We start from the raw sequence: 22,945 nt of genomic DNA on the forward strand, positions 1-22,945 counted from the left end.
ACTTCTTTAGGCGCGTTATGAAAAATTTATGAGAGTGAAATTTTACAATGCGCGCGCACCTGTGACACAAAATTAGGAGTGTGATTATAGCGTGCGCGAGCGAGATAGGAATAAGACTATCTACAAGTAAAAAGAAATAGAATATGCGTGAAGTTCGTATGCCAAGAATTTTGAATGACCATAATGACATTTGTCATTTACCTTTTAAACAAATAAAGGAGTTTTAATTATTTTTTCAAAGAGATTTAGCAATGCTTTTTGAATTATATACAGAAGTGATTTAAATTGAATATTTAAACCAATACTAATTAATATTTGTGAAAAAACTGTGCTCATCAACCTTCCTAAGTGCTTCAATACAATTGAGGTTAACTATCCGTATGTATTATTATTATTGAGTAATGTTTTGATTAAAAAAATTACCACATTGTTTAATCAAAACATGTAATTTTTCTGATTTAATCTAGCAAATATAAGGACAAGAGACAAAAAACAATTGATGAATCAGTGTAAGTGCACTAAATTGAATACAAAAAAAGAGTTGTCATCTTATCGCTGTGAAACATCAAAAACTGGAGGTGGAACAAAGCCAAACTATTTTTAATAATGCCAAAGAAATATAACTTCTTACGCGCGTACATAAGTACACGCACCCTTTTTTTTATAGTAAAAAATATCATAATAAAACATAATTTAATCTGTCATCATATACTTTTATTTTATATAAAAATCAAATGCAAACATTCATCCATCATCTCTTTATATATAAATACATTGATATTTCTTGCATACAGCAAAAATTCAGAAAATAGCATTGGCTAATTGTATTTTAGCTAGCATTACCCTAAATAAGATTCATTTAACATTAGCGCGATATCATACATATCTGGACACAGAGCACGAAAACTAACGAAAAAACATTCCATTTTTAAATTTGAATTCGAATTAGTTTCCTTTTTCTGACAGGCGCTGTAAACATCAAATCCATTTTTGACATTTCAATACATTTTCCCGCTGCAAATGTCATTGAATTCCATATGATCTTAACAGATATGAAAAAGGAGTTTCTTACATAAAATAATTATGATAGAATTTTTTTTCAAAGACTTCCTACTCAAGGCCCAAATAGCGTTACGTTACCATAAATCCATAGGTGAATGAGTACCATAAAGATTTAAGTTTAAATATAATACATCAACTTATTTTTGCTATAATTTCGATAATGGCGTAATCACAAGCAAATAATCTAATTCATAAGTACAAAAAACCTTAACAAACAGCTGGCACAACGAAGATGCGTACAAAAATATATTTAAACCCTAATTACGGACATACAAATATGTACGCCACAAATAATATACACAATAAATAAGATCATGGAATGTTATTATGAAGGGCGTGAATAACGCTAAACCATGGGCCTAAGAAAAATGTGCTTCGGTTGGCGCTTCAACATGTTTTAGACTTAGTCGAATTGAATTGAAAACAATCCAATTGGTTATAACGGTTTCCTTACACGCATATTATAAATTAAAATTACCTTGCTTTGCCTGGTCCGTTTTTAAGAAAAACTAAATAAATTAAAATGAAACTTCTTAAATCATAGTAAATAAACAACAGACTTCTCGGATAACAGATAAAAAAAAAACTTCTAACTGAAATAAAATGTTTCTTAACTAATGAGTTTCTTGTTATGCTTAACTAATCGATTTACTATGAAGCGCACCCCAAATTCATGTTTATAAAAATTTAGTCCATACCCGCTATTTGATATTTAAATACATTTATATAAATTTAAATAGTCTCTTTGTTTTGTTTCAGTATTTAAAATTTTAACTAACTAAATAGCAATTGTACTACGTTCTCAGTGTAGTGACTGAATCCATTATTTAAATATCATATACCTAAAATCTGTATTTAAATATCAAATAAGATATTTCATAAAAGAAAAAGGTATCTATTTAACAGTCCATTTACTAGTATTTTTGACCCAGTCGTATTTGTTTCTAAATAGTGACGTCACAATAACTATATAGTGCGATAGCAGGTCGCAGCTTATAATTATTCATAATGAGCATTTTTCATGGCCCATGGATAAATTATAGCAAAAATATACGTATAGGCCACAACGCGCAAAGCGCTAAGGATTCAGCTCCAACACCTCATCGCTGGCGATCGCCGCGATGGTAAACCACCTAAAACAGCAAGAGATTTATTAGAATACTCTATATTTTCATATTATCAAAGTAATAAATACCTACATAGAAACCAGAATAATGACAATAAAACAACTTATGTTTATTAGTATTCCATACTTTAATGAAAAAGATTTTAAATAACTTTCTCTATAGTAGCAAATTAATATTTGATTTTTTTTGACACAACTCGTTAAGCAAGTTTGCTTTGCGAAGCCGAGCTTAAATTATTTGAACAAATCTATAAAGTTTGAGGGTGTGCAATTATTTGATGCATTACCGTAATATATATATATATATATCGTATATGATAAATTACGTAAAAAATAAGAGGGTATTGGGATACTGATCCTAGACGATTGAAAATACAAAATAATAAAACTGTCCGATGGCGACGGGCAGTTTTAATGATTAAGTTCTCATAGTTGAATTATATGTTCATGACAAGTCCTTTACACAATTATAATTATCTCTCTAAAGAAAATGGTGTTTAGTTCGAAGAAATCATCTGTTATTGTGTAAGCGTGTAGACAAAGGATTTTAGATATTTAATTAATAATTAATAATAATACAACTGTTTTCTTTCAATTCGGCATGTCTCTTTGGCAGAATATTTTCGGACAAGTAATATATTGTTATCAGATAGAGATTGGATTTGTATGAGATACTATATATATTAGTATATTTTTTCCAAAAAGTCCCATGATCACATGACAGCTTACCAGCTAGTGCCCATGGGCATCCGAATATAGGGTAGTAGAAATATACGTGGTTGGTACGAATCCCTCTTCACGCGTGTGTGATCGTCGCACCCGCGTCCATCCGTCGCCTGCGTCCGTCTCTAAAACCAATAGTCGCTCTCCGCACTCCATTCGCATTGTTGATCCTGTCCCGTTTGCTGAAATTAATTAAAAATATATGACGTATAACATATACCTAAGTCTTCAATTGTTTCTGAAATTATTTTAGTGTTACCATTTGTATATTTTTATTCTATAATTTGAACATATTTTGTCATATAAAAACGAAATTTTTATTTTCGGAATATGTTTTATAATTGTTTTAAAGTATACACTGCTACTATTTAACAATTTCAAATTATATAGATTTTGTATACAATGATGACATATTACTATATAACAAAATATTAAAATGAACTAGAATTTTATATACAACTAGCAGACTCGGCCAAGCGTTGCAATGGCTAAGGTTTTTGTTATATTACATAGTAGTAAACTATTCGCGGAAGCGGTAGAAGAACACCAGTCATGGGGATTACCATGCTTTATTGGTGGTTATGCCATTAAATTGTAGCTTATGTGAAACGTTGGTACTTTCAACACAGCGCTATCTGTTAGAACTGTGACTCAAATAATAAACAAATAATTTGCAATAAAATAATATGGCGGATACAAATTAAGATGTATCCTATCTTTTAAGTTGGATCAAACTGCACACAGTGTGCAAATTTAATTTAAAATCAGTTAAGTAGTTTAGAAGTCCATCGCGGACAAACAACGTGACACGTTATTTATATATATTAAGATTAATAGTTTTATCTTTTAGTAAAAATTGTTATACAGTTAACATACAATTTATCTCATGGCCTTAGATTAAAGTTAGTACCATGCTTGGGATCATGGTAACGTTGTAATTTTCATACCAAAAGAGTAGTAAACACGGCAACAATTTTTTCCTAAATCTGATGTTAGAGCTGTATATTAATTATATTTTTTCTTAAAATAAAAATATTATTATTAACTAAAAACAGTTATTTCACCAGGCTGTTATTGCTGTCCTAACATTAATCCTTGTTTAAAGGCCGCTAATATTTGAGATACTGTAAAGTCTTACCTTCAAACGCATACAAGGCCTTACAATAGCCCAGCGGCTGCAAATCTGGCTCATAATAATAATCAAAGTCTGATTCATGATCACAGTGCTCGTCGTTTTCGTCGTGTTCGTGGTTATCCGTGTGTTCCGCGTGTGCAGCCGCCAGTTCCCCCCCAAGACCGGACTCAGGGGATCCTCCTGCCGCCCTACTTCCCCCCGCGTTGCCTGCCCCCGCGCAGCCCCCTGTACTGACGGACGACTCGGACGCGGACCGCGATAGAGATTCACTGTTTGACCCGATACTGTAATGATAGAGCATAAATTATATTTTAATTCACACGTAGACTATAATATATGAGAAGTCGTAGACAAGAGTATATACAACTATATACTTCCAATAAAAAAATTGATCTCCTTTATTTTTCATGCATCAGCTGTTCCATTGGAAAATCTTAAGTATTATATACCTTCTACATACAATATTTTCTTTCTATTATTAACCATTAAGAACTATAATTATATATGTAAGGAAAACATTTCCTATACAAACTCTTGTCTATATTGTATTTTATATAAACTCTTTTGTAATGTTGTCTTTGCCGTCTGATCGACGATGTTTAATTTATGTCACTCGACACTATGTAAGATGTAAATTTATAAATTTATAATAATACATAACTTTAATCCGGTAAAAAGCGTTTTTCTTTAAATGTGTAATAAGGGTTATGTTAATCAAAGACAATACTACTATTATTATTATTATTATTATTATTTAATTAACACACTGGCAGCCTTTAACAAGCTGATGCGCGTGTATTATGGGTTTTGGAGAAACTTATCCAGTCTATTTTTAAAGGTGTTCACAGATGGTGCACTGATCACACTTTCCGGAAGCCTATTCCAGTCGGCCACTACACGGTTTGGGAGAAAGTTCTTTAGGGAATTTGTGTTGTGTTGAGTGGTCTTAAGTTTTAAAGAACTACCCCTCAAATGCGTATTTTCACTTAAAATGAAGAGCTTCTCAATTCCTGGAACATTATAGTGGCCAGTGAGGATTTTATAGGTTTCAATGAGATTTCCTCGTAATCTCCTACTTCCTAAATCAGTAAGGTCAAGTGCTTTCAGACGCTCATTATAAGATTTCTTCCTGAATGACCTGATCATTTTCGTGGCTTTTCTTTGAACCCTTTCAAGCAACCTAATATCTTTTATGAAATAAGGATCCCAAATGCTGTAGGCATACTCTAATAGTGGTCTAATGTAACATTTATATATCTTTAAGAGTGTTCTTGGTGACAGGCATTTGAATGATTTTCTCACTAAATAGAGCATGGAATTAGCCTTTTTCACTATATTCATAATGTGACATTCCCACTTCAAATCACAACTGATGATAACACCCAAGTCTTTTTGCTTGAATACTGGAATTAACTGCTGTTGACCTAGGCGATAAGTAATGTGCGGATTTTTCTTTCCTATGTGCAATATTGTGCACTTATTAACATTTAGCGACAGCAGCCACTGCTTGGTCCAATCAAAAATATCATCCAAACCACCCTGTATTGCTTGAGATTGGGAGAGTGGATTTCCAAAAAATTTTATGTCGTCGGCAAAGATCGAATGTGAAATCTGTAGTGATTTCTTCAGATCGGTCATGTAAAGAATAAAAAGTAAAGGGCCAAGTACTGATCCTTGAGGAACGCCACTTAGTACTTGTCGAGGCAAGGACAGTACATCTCCAATGCGAACTCGAAAACATCTTTCCGTAAGGTAATTCGTAATCCAAGCTAATATTTTTCCTCGGATCCCTAAGTGCTCTAACTTGCATAAAAGTCGGCGAACTGGGACACGGTCAAGAGCTTTTTCAAAATCTAGGTAGATTATATCTATAGGATCACCCCGGTCGAAACTTCTTACCCATTGATTCAGGCACATGAGAAGGTTAGTTGCGACAGATCGTCCTGGTACAAATCCATGCTGTTCGCAGGGTATTATATTTTCATCGAAAAGGAATTTCCTTAATTGCTCAGCTATAATCTTCTCCATACATTTGGATAATATACACGTAAGACTTATAGGTCGATAGTTGGAGGCTGATAATTTGTTACCTTTCTTAAATATTGGCACAACAACAGCAGATTTCCAATCGGACGGTACAAGGCCTGTGTTTAGCGATGTATTCATAATTTTGGCTATGTTATCTGCGAGTGATTTGCCACATTTTTTTAATAGTATGGATGGAATGCCGTCTGATCCTGACGCTGTTGTGTCGTCAAATGTATCTAGGGATTTTAAAACCATTTCACTCGTAATCGAGAAAGCATCAAAGGAAGCTTCAGTCCTGGAAAGTTTGATGTTCGGTATTGGTCCATCAGGTTCTGGGGAGTAATTTAACTCAAAGTTATCAGCAAACATTTCCGCTATCATTGATGGCTCAACAACAAGTTCATCTACCTCATTTTTTAAAACCGATGGAATTCCTGTTTTAGAGCTGAATTGTTTTCTAATGTATGCATAAAAAGATTTTGAGGAGGTATCAATGACATTTGATTCAAATTCACTTCGTCGTTTTCTTGTAAGTTTAATTATCAAATTATTTATATATCTGTATCTTTTGTACATGCTATCAGTCCTGGCTATTCTGTATAAACGCCATAGTTCTTTTTTCTTCTTAGTTAGATGTAATATTTCGTGATTTATCCACGGCTTTTGTAGGTTTTTATTCTTGCTTTTAGTTTTAAGAGGTATAGATTTTTTAATTGCGTGTTGGATTTGATCTTTAAAGTTGATCCACAGATCATCTGATGAGCACCCTTGAATAATCAATGAATCAAGTTGGTTATTTATACTAATATAATCAGCTTTATAGAAATCATATTGGGTCTCTTTTTTAGACTTAACTTCAGTACCAATAATTTGTAGAGAGACCGTGAGTACCAAATGGTCACTTCTTCCAACTGGAGGATAATAACGTACCTCACTTATAAGAGTATCGTCATTGCAAAGTACAAGGTCTAACGTTGACTCCTCGTTGTTTCTTTTTCTTGTGATTTGGTTTACGAATTGATTTAAATTGCTGTTAGAGAACATATTAAAGAAAGATTCACTTACTTTGTCTAGTTTTTTTTCTTGGTTAAGAGGCCATTTTTAGTGTGGTAAATCGAAATCACCTATTATAAGTACCGTGTTCTCAAAGGACGCTTTATCGATTGTATCAAAAAGGACTTGGTCGGATTCTTGCATAGTGCAGGATGGAGGGCGGTACACACAAGCTAACAGAATTTTTGTTCCTTTATATTCGACATCTAGCCATAGAGCCTCAACACGTGGATCGTGGTAGTTTTTATTTACTTTGGTATAAATCTTTATGTTATTCGTTTCATATGCGGCATATATCAGAACTCCACCTCCGGGTCTATTCGCTCTATCTAGTCTATATAGGGTATAATGAGGTATATTAATTAGACTATCAGTCAATTTACTGTGTAAATGAGTTTCAGTTATCATTATCAAAGAAGGTTTGTGCGTTTGAACTTCAATAAGAAAAAGATCGAATTTTGCCGTTATGGATGCTAAGTTAGTGTAGAAAATATTAAGTTCGGTTATATGAGGTAAAGCTAGTTTTTTGTAATTGTTGTAATTTTTGGTATGTTGTTAACATATTTTATAGTGAGATCTTTTTCACCCTTTTCGATCCTTAGGGCAAGTTCGTCACGCAGACCTTTTAGCTGATCTCTTTGGTACGGGGTCATATCTGAATAAACTCTAACGGGTTTACCAATTTTACTCTTGTTTTTTAAAATATCGGTAGCGACGCGTTTATTCTCGAAGACGACTTTTATCGGACGTGGCTGTGAGGGGTTAACGACTGCCGGTTCACCTAAGCGAAACACATGCACTATCTTGGGGTCAGGGATTGGTAATGGATTGAAGGCGTCAGCTACCTTAGCTTTGTCGTAATCCTTTCTTTCCTCTGAAGAACATGATTTTAATTCCGGTATACCAAACACAATAACATTGCAACTGCGCTTCTTTCTCTCCTCTATTTCATTTATAACAGTATCCAAGTTGACAATGGACGGTTGAGTGGTCTTCAGAACCTCGACCTCTTGTTGGAGCTCAGTAACCAATCTACGCAACTCTGGAACTTGTCTTAAACCGGTCTCACAGTCATTACAAAAAAAAAAAAAAAAAAAATCTTTATTTTTCTCCACAATCCTACATTGATATTTACTAAATATTAAGAAACAGATATATTGTCGCAAGGAAACATTATAAGATTGTGAGAGACTGGTGACTGAACTAAGCAGGGCTTGTATCTCAGACCACCAGCCTCTCCCCACATGGTGTAAAAAGTAACCAGTAACAAGAGTAAATTATTAATAAGGACATTTTACAGATGTAACATGGAGAAAAGAGGTACCTAATTAAAATATGTAGGTGTGCAATCGCGCCGATATAACATCCGTGCTAATTATTATATATATTATATATATATATATATATATTAGTACTTAGATAAATATATATATATTAGTACTTAGATAAATAGATAACAGTACATAAATAAGTATAAAAATAAATAGTAAATCAAAAATAAGCTATAAATTGTAAGTTAGACCATTGGTTGGATTAAGTTTTCAGTCTCATCATAGTTGAGACCTTGTATGTAGGCAGTGACCTTCTTTTTACAACTGAAGGATAAGAGTAAGTGAATATTCAGCTTGCGATTTAGTTTGTTGTAAATAAAAGGGCCGAGGTAACAGTAGAAGCGGTGGGAAAAGGCAGTGTAGAGAGAAGGAAGGTGAACAGGGGGTGGGCGGCGAGCAGATCGAGAGGAAGATACAAAGATACGATAGTTTGTGCGTCTGAAGTCAAAAGACACGCAGTTCGGTCGCAGAAAGACCGTATGCCTATGTAAGATGTTTTTATTTTCTCATTATATTATTTTACTTTATAAAACCTAGAATATAGGCTTTAAATGTTGTTTCTTTTGTATTCACAGAGAAACGCAGTTGCGCCTTATTTATTCCCAGTATAAGCGATTGATACTATTATATATATAATATATAATATAATTAAGAACTATTAAGAAAATATTGTTACGTAGATTCGAAACCCCCCTTCGGCCTCTATTCCTCAAGTGAATTGTTAATAATTAAAAATTACCTTGTAGCTTGATTAGGTGCGGCTCCATTAGTTCTTGCGACAGGATGCAGCGTCGGAGCACAGACTTGGTTATTCGCCTCTTCCAATAGCACTTCGTATTTGCGTAACTGATCTTTTAATTTCTTCAATTTGTCGCAACACTCGTTTAGTTGTCCTGAAAATATTCGCAAATTACTTATTATTACTCTATAACAATTACAAACAGTAAAAGATAGTCTTCAGTTTACGCGAGTACACATTTAAAAAACACTGTTTTTGTTATTATATTATTATGCATTATAATAATTTATGTACAAAAATAACATAGTATGACTGACAATGTTGAAGTGCGCTGTATTTATTTATTTTTATATTTTTTGTTGCTTTACCATTATACGGTAATAAAACGGTTCTAGACTTTTTTAAAGACGAAAAGAACATTAGTTCTTATATAAAAAACATAAAGACTAATTCCTATTTTTATATATTTTATAACGTGCAGAATAATTAAAACATTAAGCACACTCACTATAGTAACTATATTTATCTAGCAGATCATAATTATCTGTATCAAAAACAAACATTACTAAACTTAATTTTTTTATATAATAAAAATAATAATACCTTCAACAGTCCTAGGATCACCTAGCGTTGGGTTTATCTCGTAAACACCTTTCATTTTCATTAGACCTTCCATAGCGGCTTGCTCTTGCGCGACCTGAAAACACATCATGTATGGAACTTTATAAAAAACATTTTGCTCTGTGTCATATTGGTTAGTTGTTGTGTTATTTCCTTATCCAATAATTGTAAACATGAAAACAGTACCGTGCGAACTTTAGTCCAAGTTCTATAATAACACTTTCAAATTATCGATTATATAATGCGAATGAAATACAATTTTTTTTTAATTAATTTTGAATTAATATATTTTTTTGGTTTATTATTAATGAAACATACCTGTTTATTTAACTCAAGTACTTTTGCTTGCAGCTTCTTTTTCTTCTGATTCGGTGGTAAGTCTGAATAATCCTCCTTTCCATCCATAGACATATTATTCTGGAATGTATATAACCATTTTATATTTCTATACAGTATGGGGCTTTTCTTAAAAAACAATTGAATCAAAACAAATGAACTCATACTTTTTTTTTATTTTTAGCTCGTGTAGTGACAAGCATTAGTACATCAAAATAAAAGTAAAGGCAAGCAAAGTACAAAATTCAGGCGTAATAAAATATACAAAATGGCTACAGAAGAATTCTTAAAAACTGGAAATCCAAGCTTTAACATCCAACACTGCTTACTATAAATCCCATCTTCACAATCGAATCCGAAAAAAGAAAAGATCACATTTTAATGCTAAAATTATAAAAAATACATCCAAAAAATAAATTGATAAAATAATTTTCACTCCAAAAAATTTAACCCAATCTTTAACATGCAGAAAAAAAATTAGAAAATTCAATGAATTGACTGATTAACTTCCAGAAATATATTCCAATTCATAATTTATACAACGTAAATTTAATCTGAGGAACGTAAATAGTTATTATAATCCATAGAATATAGAAAATCTTGTTTTACTTTGAACCTTTCTTGTAATTTAGTAATTGTTATACTACGTGACCTTTAGTGCGATATTTAATCAACAAGTGGATAGTGAATGTTAACCAGCGCAACACAAACTGACCTTGATCGAATTGCACGCCTCAATAATCTTCTGTAGCCGAAACGGGAGCGAAAAAGCAAAATATTAAATTAAATAAAACAAAGAAAACATTAAGTGTAAGAACATGGAAAGTGTTCGATGAATTTAGTATTCGACAATGGTGAGAGGACTGTTTTAGTGAAGTATTTGTTCAACTGGAGTAACAGACAAGCACAGTTATGGCGAAGTAGCGAATGCATGGCAATTCATTAACGTGAATACTACGCGTGCGTACGTAAAGCACGTAAACGTCGGGAGCGTTTAGTAATTTTAAATAATCTTCCAACATATAAATTTATGTCCCAACTATATAAAATGAATGCAACATCTACATCTATGTATATGTTGAATCAGTTGTTTAAGAAGTATTTTTTTTTAATAGTGAATATGAATGTCTACGTCAAATATAATGATTTATTAAATGCTTATTAATCTCAGCTGATAACTTGGCTAGATTTTGTATTTTATTCTGGTAGGGGACAGTTTACGCATGTACCACAAGACCATCCCTTTTTTTTCGTGGGGAAATACGCATACTCTCCCACCACTTTTTGGTGCGGGGTGTAATGTGGAACTCGCCACTAACTTTTAGACAAAAACCTTGCAAACTTATACGCTGGCAATGTATATACACACGGTAAACCTAGGATAATGTGTGGTGTGAAAGCACAAAGAAGTGTAATGAAATATTTACCAGATGTTACTTGCAAACATATTGTGATAAACTATCTATTATCGTAACAAAAACGAGATGTTTTTGTATTAACACCCTAAGTCTGTTCTCCAGTAAAAATGATAGGAAATGAATTAGTTGAAAACTCATGCCACTTACGTCCCCGCACCGAAAGTCAACTTACATTTTCCAAACCAGCGGCCCGCCAATAATATCAATGTTGTTTACCCAGGTTAGGTAGGGATCATAGGGGTAACAGATAAAAACATATTAGTACCTCCAACTTAATAGAACATAAAAAAGCAAGCTAACCTATAGAAATCAACAAAACTCCCTTATTCACACTATAAAACCTCTTGAATGTTTTGCCACAGTACTCTGTAATTGTACTCATATTTCATACACTCGTGTCACTTAAATAAAACAAACAATAATTTACAGGGCTCAAATTCAGAGGCTTCAGAAACACATTCTCAATCCACAGTATATTGGAATTCAGTCCCTTCGCGCTCCAATCTCGGTCTGGTAAAATATAATTAAATGAAAAACAATTCATATTATCCGTCAAGTTCCGGCGGAAACCAAATTATATACGAAGAATATTCGACCAGACCAAGATCGGATAGAACGAACTGTGAAATGCATTAGTGTTTATGCTCTTTTGAAGCTCTAGGCCGATTTTAATTTGTATGACACTGCCATGTATTTCAACACGACTGTATTTTATGTTAAGTACTGCATGACCTATTTGGCAACGCGTTATTTTTATTGCATTGTATGTCATAAAATTGAAGAATTAATTTTCTTACAGTTAGAAACACTGTAAACTAAATTATACTTTACTAAGTACTGAATTTTTCCAATTATAATAAAAGCCAATACAAAATATATTTTAATATTTCAATTCCTCATCGTCTTTATTGTTTCGTAAGCATATAAATAATTAATTAATATAATAATCAGACTTGCTGTTTTCTCAACAAAGCACGGTGACCTCTATTTTATCTGAGGCGTAGAGCGTATATAGATCGTTTCCTTTACTCCTCATTGGTGAAAGATTTGTATAAGAATTAATACATTTTAATTAAGCTACTTGATATATTATTCTAGGCAAGCATTAATTTAAATAATAGTCATTTTCAAGAGAACCCATAACCGTAAGCATAAAAAATCATATTGTTAGAGTAGATTTTTTTTTTATAAATCTAAACGACATGAGTAAACAGAATTTAAAAAAAATTGGAAAACAATTGACTATTTTAAATTACGCATTTGAAGCGTTCCCATTTTCTTTGAACAGGGGTCCAACAAGGAGTCTCACCAGATATTAAGTGATATCCTACACATTGCCCTGAAAAATATATTAACTTTGACAATCAAAACCCCCCTCACCTTATTGGAGCTGAATATAGAGAGTAGGCCTCCTCGTTTCTTAATCCGGTTGCCAGATACAGTGCCCCGCGCAGCCGTGAGGTGATTGTGCGTGGGATGCGCCGGCGCAGAGTCCGTTGCATCAGCACCACTTGCCGCTTCGAAACGGTAGTCTTCGGGCGGTAGGAAGCCAGATTTGTACCTTTCTATTACTAGCTGTGTGTCCTGGAATTGTTTGTCAATTATAAGCTTAGTCGGAGGATAATTTATATGTTTTAAACACATCTAAGTGTGACAATATAAAAAATAAACACAAATTGTTTATTATTATTTATTTAATTAAAAATTAAAAACAAAAATTAATGTGACAATGGAACATAAATTGATTAAAAATTTTCGGTCCATCATATATTATCGACCTACATTACAATAATAATATACTTAACTATTTTTTTTAAATAAAATATTCACATATATAACATTTCTACAAAAACGGTTTTAATAAAATGTTCCTTGATTTTTCTACAACTTAGCGATGTTTTAAAAATCTGATCTGTGATTATTTTTTTCAAGAGAGACTTTATCCCATATAAAATAGGAATTTACATATCAATCCTCGTTTTCAGATGGTTGAAATTCATTTTCAGGCTTTTGTAGGCAAGTGTAGACACACTGAAGGAAAATTCTAACTTTAAATTTGGAATCAAACTTTTTTGCCAGCTGTCGCGATTGGTTTAATATTTCCAAATTCGAAATTTGAATTTTTACTAAAACTGAGTATTCAGCTAATATTATTAAAAGTTATTACTAATATACTAATAACTTATTAGTAACTAATTAATAACTAAACGTCTACGTTCGGTGTTACTAATATAGCTTGTTACTCAAGGAACAAGTAATTTATAGAATTACAAAACCTAATGCTTGCCTACGTCGGATTAAAAGTAGATTTGCTGCGGCATTCAATCGGCCTTGGAGGCTTCGTATGGCTTGGAAACTTATCGGATTATTCCAAATCGCTTAAGCCATTATTTGCGCCTTGTACGAAAAGTAATATGATAATATATTAGCTAATACCTTAATATATACAATTTGTGCTTATTTAAAATATATATTAATTTAAAAAATTAGAACTTGGATTTATAAGTGAGTAGGGTACCCGCTTATATTTAAAATATTTAAGTTTTGGTTTTTAAAGAGATAATGTAATGTCTAATTTTTCTAATCGATTCGGTAGTTTTTGATTTGGTAATTCGGTAGGAACTATTAAATATTTGTACATTACATAGAGTAGAGATTTCTTAGATTATACATATCAAGTATATATGCCTGGAAGATATCGTTACATTTAAGTTTAAAAAACATTAGTCCGATATCACAAAGGCTTCTTATAAGGCTTTCCTAACGGTTAGGATTTTAGCCTAAGATAATTTTAGTCATATATTATTTGTAGATTTTATGACTTTTTAATGAAACATAATGAAATCTACTAAATTTGCTGTCTATTCTCCACGTAATTTTAATTAAAACTTACATAAAAACTCACCTCTTTCTCATTAATACTGTTTGCAGCGTGTTCCATTTCTTCTAAACATTGCATTATTATGGGAAATACCTTCCTTTCAACATCAACAGAACTCAACATGAAATTCTTGATTTGCTTTATTCTTTTCTCGTCTAGGTCCTGGAACAAAGGGTTGTTTCTGTAGAGCCGTGTTTCGAGCCAGTTTGTATACAAAAATAGTTTTACAATTTCTGGCTTTCCACACGACCTAGTTGGCAGCGCGCCAAAGCTCGGCGCCAGTACTTAACGTTATTTTAAAAATGGAACTTTTTCAGTTAATCAACGCCCATCGACAAGTGAAGTTCAAAGACGCAAAACACATATTTAAAAATAAAACCATATTTATACAATTAATACATCGTTTAGTTTGTTTAGGAAAGTTTATAAATGTCACCGTAAAATTGTAAACACCGTTAGATTGTAATATATCTCGCGAGATTGTAAACTGTCGAAAGATTGTGAACCTCAACGAACTGCTTACAATTTAAGGTATTATTATTCGGTAGTTATATGAAATTGTTGGGAAGTAAAATTAATCTGTAATTGACCAAAGAAGTTTGAATGATAACTAAGTTAGTGTAGTACAATCTACCGAATAATAATACGTTAAATTGTAAGCAGTACGCTGAGGTTCACAATCTTTCGACAGTTTATAATCTCGCGAGATAGATTACAATCTAACGGTGTTTACAATTTTACGTTAACATAAATATTATGGGATAAGCACGTGGGAAGGACAAAATTTCCAGTAGTAGCGATCTCCGTTCTTAATAGAAACCTTTGTTTACCTGAAATTATACCTAGGACCTACGTGTTAACAACAATTCTTGTTATATTGCCCCAACTTATATGAATTTAATAATATGAACCAGGCCTAACTAATACGCTGATATTATTTTTATTTACCTGTAATTGTTTGAAGACATGAGGCAGCCTCTGTTCATAGTGTTGTCTCTGTGCCTCGTTAGTCTTTTTTAGTTGATCCATGTATTCCTGTTTCGCATCTTCGCACGCTTGACTTCTTAATTTCATATTAGTCTTTTGTTTCTCAACCTCGGCTCGACTGTAATAATAATTTCATAATAAAAAAAAACAATCATGTGTCCAATTCACACGTGGTAGAAGTGAAACCTTCAAAAACAAAGTTTTTATAATTAAAATATGTAAATTAGACTTTTTCTCTATCTAAATATAAGATCATTTCTTAAAAAAACATTTTTTAATGTTAAATTTTAATTTATAACTTTAATATCAATCTTTATTTGGTAAAAACTAATATAATAAAAGTTTGAAATAAATTCACAAGTCCAACGTGGGAGAAATAATTTAAAGTTTATACATTGTATAATGCCTCCTATCTCACTCTCTCCCACGCCAAATCCTATTAATTTATGTGTCTGTCTCTTTTTACTGTCGCTTTTTCCGTTGCATCCGGTTTGAAATCACAACGATTCTAAAGAAGTTTCACTTCAATAAACAGTTTCGTAACTAATTTGGGGCAGTATGTTGAACTATTGGCGCTACAACCTTGGAGGGACCTTAGATTTCTGTATCTGTTTCGTGATAATTTATTTTTCGTAATAGACAAGTAGGCGATCAGCCTATACACACGACTTCAACTTTTGGATTTAAGGCATGCCTTTCCTGACGATGTGTTTCTTCCCTTTACGAGCAAACTTTATATGCGGACTTAGAATGAGAAATTCATTGTTGCTCAGCCGTGGTTCGAATGCACGATCTCAGGGTGAAGCAAACACTATTTTTACGATATAAATCTCAAATCTTAATATATATAAATTACGTGTCCCGTTGTTTGTCCGCTATGGACGCCTAAGCTACAGAACCGATTTCAATCAAATTTACACACCGTGTGCAGTTTGATCTAACTTAAAAGATAGAATAGTTTACATCTCAATTTATACCCGCAATATTATTTTATTGCAAAATATTTTTTTATTATTTGATAGTCACAATTCCAACAGATGGCGCTGTGTTTAAAGTACCAACGTTTCAAATAAGCTACAATTTAATGGCATTACCACCAAAAAAGCATGGTCCCATGACTGGTGTACTCCTACCGTCTCCCTTGAATAGGTTACTACTATGTAATATAACTAAAACCTTATCCACAGCAACGCTTGGCCGGTATGCTAGTACTTAATATAAAGTAGGTAATAGACGGACATTTTGGATTCAATTTTTTGAGAGAAAACTTATAGAAGGCTTCACGGCCGGTTACTTCACTTGGCACATATGTATTACATACATTAATTATAATATCTTTAATTAAATTAAGAAAAAACTAAAATTTTTATTGGATGGTCCACTGGCTACATCTACTTTCACATAATAATAAAGCGTATAATAAAAAATGAAATATTATTCTATTAGAATATTTTTTTTGCATACTTTTTAAGCATACAACATTCAAACAAAACAATAACAGTAGCAAAATGACACAATTTTAAACACAATAGTATCGTACTAAAAATATGAAAATCCTTTTTATGCGGATTAAAAATTCAGCAAATTCCTGTGGTTGTTCACGAGTGGTGAATAAACTAAGCCCATTGTATCGTATGTCGGCCTAGATTTGCGAACGCCGGTTTCGCCTCAATTGAATGTCTGCGATTTGTAAACATTCCTCATGTGTCTTTAAAATAACAAGCGTTTTCATCTACAACACATTTTATATACAGACTTCAATGACTAAGAAGTCATAGTTATAACGATATTATAAAGCTCGAAAAAAAAATTGTCTTCAAAAAAAATTTTTTTATAGAACTCATCTGATGTTAAGTGATACCGCTCAAGGACATGACAATGCCAGTTTCGTTTAGTCCCAAAGATCAAAAAGTTCATCAGTTCATACCATCCCGGAGTATGGAGAAGGAAGCGTTCAAGTATTACGTAACGAATTTTGGAAGAGGGGGGGTCCTTTTGTACAGCGTTACGTTGCGGGGCGGGGATTGAATTACGCGTTATTGTTAATATTATTTTCTACTTACACCACACAATAGTAACTAAAGAGTCACTAGGTGGTCACGAAACGTTTTACTAGACTTGGGTACAGTACTGTACTTGGGTACTGAAAAACGTTACGGCGAGTTCATGGGGGGGGGGGTTCCAATAATCTCCAAAAATTGCGTTACGTAATACTTGAACGCTCCCTTAAACCCTCAAGTTCGAAATTCAAATTAAATCTTGTGAATTTTTTTCCTTATATCGTACGCGTATTAGACATGCATAAAAAAATATCTCATTTCAAAATTCCTTCCGGCTTTCACTGTGTAATTATAAACAGAGCTTTTGTAAGACTAGATACAAAATGCACATTAAAATCATCATGCACTCGAAATGACTGTTGCTACGTGGTAGCATCAGACATGAAACAAGTAAAAAAGTTGTTTTAATTCACCTGAGGTTCAGCGCTCGCCCCCGGGTACCGCGAAATCACAAGGCACAGAGAAAATGTAACCGTTTCGCTTCTTAATAAAACGCCTAACACGACAGAGCTAATGGTAATTCTCACTATCGTAGTATTTATTATTATTAATTATATCGCATTTACACTACAGCAGGAGTGTAGACTGAAAAAAAAGTAACGGATTTCTGGAAATCACTATTTTTATGTATTTCATAGCGTAAGAGGTTTTAATTTACACTCACTCACTAGTGTAATGACGCGATTAAGCCAAAACATTACTTAGTGTCACTGCTATTATAATACATAGTTTGTTTCTAAAAGTGTGACACGTTTAAAACAATATAAAGAGATTTAATTCAGTCAAAATGCGGAACACAGACAAAAGGAAACCATTTCGATAAACGTAAAGAGCCTCAAGACGGCTGAACAACCATGTAGAACATACTTCATAATTAAGTAATATTATTGCGAAACTTATGATATTATTTATTTATTATTGTCTGTAGTTGTGACGTCAGATATTAAACAAATAAAATTACAAGGTTTCAAGGTTCCTCATAAAAAAAGGAAAAGTAAATACCTTAATATCAAGTCAAACCGATTAAGGAAATTAATAAAATATTTGCATTCAATATAGTTTATTATGTTGTGAGACAATGAAAATTCGCAAGATTGCAGCTGTCGACGATGGAAAACTAGATTACTTGATTCCAAAGGAAAAGGGCGTAATTCTAAATATAAAATACATTCAAACTATGCTACAAAAATCTGGAATGTACGGTTGAATTTGTTCTGGAATGACACGAGCGTTTTTGTGACAGGTTACTGTTTAATGCATACTCGTGCAATCATATGGATATAACGCAGTGATGCTTTTAACGGGTCGTTAGTCCGTTAGAAATATTTACACACACAGGTTCATTGCAATGAGCTATCTCGTTAAGTTATTGTAAATGTATAGGGTATTAGTTATCACGCTAAGTGAGGTATTTCTTTACAAAAATATGCCATCTATTTTTGTACTACTACGATAACTTTAAAGCTACCTTTTTTATCCCGGTATAAAATAACACCAGACACTTTAGGCCAAACATATTTTTATTTGTGTGTCAGCTAACAGGAGTTAATCTAATATATAAAATTCTCGTGTCGCGGTGTTTGTAGTTAAACTCCTCCGAAACGGCTTGACCGATTCTCATGAAATTTTGTGTACATATTGGGTATGTCTGAGAATCGGACAACATCTATTTTTCATCCCCCTAAATGTTAAGGGTAGTCCACAACTAAATTATTATTTTTTAATTTTTAGATATTTTTTTTGTTTTTATTTTTTTATGATACAGCATTAAAACATACATATAACGCCTAATTTTCACCCCTATACGATCAACCCCTATTTTTTATTACAAATGATATACATGGCAAAACGACGTTTGCCCGGTCAGCTAGTTACATATAAAAATCTTCCTAATAAGATAAACTTAAATATGAAACGTGAAAAAGAAATCAAGCTTAGTTATTGTTGATGTTTTAGATTGAAAAACAATAAAAATCTATTATAAACAAACTTTACACAGTAGAGACATCAGAACAAAAGAGGGTTACCAACTTTACACAATTAACATTGACAGTTTAGACAACATGAAAATATAATGGGTACTAATTAATTTTGTAAGTTAAGAAGGGTACGATGATACTGCGACAAGGATAAGATATACCTATCGGTATCTTATATTCATTCGCTGTCTACAGAGGCGGTATAAACAAGTTCGCACCGAGTACACTTCGTCGGAAAAGTGGAAGGAAAGGTTTAAGACCTGACTTGGGTTCCTATTTGGGATATTAAAATTTATTATTTCTATAGGTATGACAGAGATAATTTTAAGAAGTATACTAGGTAGTTAACTAGTAGACTCGGCCAAGCGTTGCTGTTGCTAAGATTTTTGTTATATTACATAATAGTAAACTATTCAAGAGAAACGGCAGGAGAACACCAATCCACCATGCGTTTTTGGTGGTTATGCCATTAAATTGTAGCTTATGTGAAACGTTGGTAATTATTTTGATAAGGATCAATACCTAGGTACGAATATAGAGCCTTTTCTAGCGGTGGTTTAATAAAAAAAAATTAATAAAAGGATGCTTATTGTGACGTAACTATAAAAGATAGAGACATGCTGTCGCGACATTTTTTATAGATAGTGATGTGTCCTGAAAAATTTTAATACATACATCATTTTGTTCTATCATGAATAGTTTTCGCAGCGCACACGATTGAAGGAAGATTTTGTTTATTTTTTTACACCTTGGGTTAGATAGATTATTCAAGTTTTAGTAAGCATCCCTAATTTTTTTGATAATGAAACAGCCTATGTCACTCGGGAATAGTGTAGCTTGCCAACGCTGAAAGAATTTTTGAAATCGGTCCAGTAGTTTCGGAGCCTATTCATTTCAAACAAACAAAAAATCAAACCATTCCTCTTTATAATATTAGTTCATAAAGAATATATATTATTCGTATTACGTGACCTTGTACTGTAACGTATTCAAACAATTAACACTGGCGGGACGGATATAGCACTAAATATCATCTGAATATTCAAATTTATTGGAGTTAGAATTGTATTTTGACCTATAAATTCGGACCAAGATTTCAAGCAAAGACCAGACCTACGGCGATTTCCGATTTCTGGTTTCCCGATCTTTTTAAAGCGAAAATTACTCAGTATACACGTTTAATAACTTAAATCGGTGATTAAAAATAAGCTGTATATTCTTAGCGATTACAATCCTGAATTTCACATTTGGTGGAAGCACAAATGTAAAATTCATTGTTGTACAATTAATCTAATTGGATGGTTAATATTAATGTGTCGAATTCCGGTCAAATTTACATTTAGGTACATATACAATGATCCGTCAGTGTAAGTATCAATTTGAATTTTTTAACGGAAATATATTTTGTATATTATTAAAGTTAGAACACAACATTTCGAATCCCATAAACCAGTTGAGCTACAGAAAATATTACCATTACCTTGTACAAACAGAATTTTAATTAAAAGACCTGAAATAAAATTAAAAAATATGCAGGATGCTGGTATAAAATAGAAAATATTGACCTGAGATTAAAGTCCGCGTCTGCCCGTTGGAAGGCCTCAAGTGCCCGCTCCGACTCTCTCGCCGCTCGCTCGTACGCCCGCCTCGCACGCTCCAATGCACCCGCCGCTGTGCTCAACACCGCCATTTGTTTCGCACCCTCGTTCAAGTGTTGCTGAAATTTTCAGATTTATTGGATTAATGTTTTATTATATAGGAAAAAAAAAATACAGTTGGAAATGCCTCCATCAAATCTCATACATTCCCGAAATTCTAGTCTATTAACCTGGATAACTGGAAATATTCCATGGACCGCTGCATAGATACATTACATACATTTCTTTTACAAACTAGCAAACATTGGAATCGGCTCCCGGTGGAGGTCTTCCCTAGGAGATACGACCCCCAATTATTTAAAAATATAGCGTTCTGCTCCGTCCCACTAAAATGAGTGACAGCGGTCCAGTTTTATGTCTGTCCCGTAGACTCGTTTGCCTTTCTATTTTGTAAAAAACAAATTAGGTAGTACAAATTATTTAAGTATGATCCATTAATCTATAAGGCTTTTAATTCTTACCTTAAGCCAGAGCAGAGATATATAATAATAATAAAAACTTTATTAATGACAGAAAGGTTTGTGACAGAAATCATAAATCGCTAGTCCCCACACTAGGGGGGCCCTGTGTTGTGGGTAACTAGAAAACAATTATTAGCATGGGACTAGGTCAATTGGTGTGAATTGTCTTTAAAAAAATAAAATAAAATAAAAATTATTTCGTGGTACATGTTAAAATTAGTTGAAAAACCAAGATGATAATAAAAAAGAAAAAATACTAATAATAGTTATAAATTTAGTGTTACGAATGAAGTGAATGAGTGAGTGTGTGAATAGGTGAGTATGCGCATGTATTTGAGAATGTAGCTGAAAGTTGTTATGATCGTGCACTGTGTCTGTGTTAGTTTATGAAACCTCAAAGTCATACCAAGACTACATAATAAATATTAAATAAATATAGAAACACAATCGGAAAAATAATACGCAATAATAAGGAATTTCAACTATTTATGCCCCTTCTATAACCTTGTGACTGCTAGTTTTAGGTAAAATCCCATGTTTTATTTATCCCATGTTATAATTATTACATCATCTAGTTTTAGGTTTTAATTAATGAAGCATGCGCGATGACTATTAGCGAATTCCTAATAAACAATGAATGCCAAGGTCGAATACTGAATGTTCGGTTTCTTACTGTCGTAATTAGAGCGAACCACAGATTTCCAATTCGCGTTTTAGTAAGCAAATTGCCAGAAAGGAATGTTACCATACCCATTATTATACTTTATAGTCTGTTTTTGGGGCATTTAGGTTGAAAACGACAATTTAATACTTCCTACGCACGAATGTTTGGCAAATACTTTATATCGCAAGCTTTAAGATCGGTTTCTTGACTGTTGTAAAATTAAAACTACTGAATTACGGATACGGACGGAACTTTTCCTCCTTTTTTCTTTGCCTTTTTTCTTTTTTTTTGCCTTTTATCATAAAAAATTAAGTCACGTTAAAGATGTTAGTTTAGTTTCTTTTCATAAAGGGCTAATACAATTTGACAAAAAGAGACAGCCTGGTGTGGCTGTCTCTATTCTTTAGTCAAACCAATTAATTAAGATAACGTTAAAGTAAGACCTTTTGTCGGATTTATACTAAAAGTGTCACGCTTTGACGCCCGTCATATTTCCCGGTAATTATTGACGACGCGTCTCAGGCTCACATATACACACATACGTCTAATTGTCTATTAAAAAATGATCATAGAGACTGCAATCTAAAGACCCATAAAGGGATTGTAGCGCCTTCCCCGTAATTATTGACGAAGCGTCTCAGGGTCTCACATACTCACTTACGCCTAATTGTCTATTTAAAAAA

The 22,945-nt window shown here is 32.8% G+C and overlaps 1 protein-coding gene across 5 annotated transcripts in view; it reads right to left on the reverse strand.

Annotated features, from left to right (window-relative positions):
• Positions 1-692: 692 nt before the first annotated feature.
• LOC125055768 (formin-binding protein 1-like) overlaps positions 693-22,945 on the reverse strand; it is a 56,863-nt gene continuing 34,610 nt past the window's right edge. Inside the window, exons 5-16 of one of the 5 annotated variants that reach the window (XM_047658349.1) lie at positions 21,045-21,196; positions 15,402-15,558; positions 14,478-14,615; positions 12,953-13,156; positions 10,870-10,896; positions 10,484-10,495; positions 10,137-10,235; positions 9,801-9,894; positions 9,198-9,351; positions 4,050-4,330; positions 2,918-3,093; positions 693-2,195 (exon numbers count right to left, since the gene is read on the reverse strand). In XM_047658349.1, the coding sequence (XP_047514305.1) occupies positions 2,921-3,093; positions 4,050-4,330; positions 9,198-9,351; positions 9,801-9,894; positions 10,137-10,235; positions 10,484-10,495; positions 10,870-10,896; positions 12,953-13,156; positions 14,478-14,615; positions 15,402-15,558; positions 21,045-21,196 (1,491 nt within the window). In that variant the 3' untranslated portion in view covers positions 693-2,195; positions 2,918-2,920. Of the gene's footprint in view, positions 2,196-2,917; positions 3,094-4,049; positions 4,331-9,197; positions 9,352-9,800; positions 9,895-10,136; positions 10,236-10,483; positions 10,496-10,869; positions 10,900-12,952; positions 13,157-14,477; positions 14,616-15,401; positions 15,559-21,044; positions 21,197-22,945 lie in introns of all 5 variants that reach the window. The other 4 variants (XM_047658348.1, XM_047658351.1, XM_047658350.1 and 1 more) reach the window with 4 other exon arrangements.

The sequence above is a fragment of the Pieris napi genome, chromosome 14 (genome assembly GCF_905475465.1).
Source record: "Pieris napi chromosome 14, ilPieNapi1.2, whole genome shotgun sequence".
In the NCBI taxonomy this organism is placed as follows: Eukaryota; Metazoa; Arthropoda; class Insecta; order Lepidoptera; family Pieridae; genus Pieris; species Pieris napi.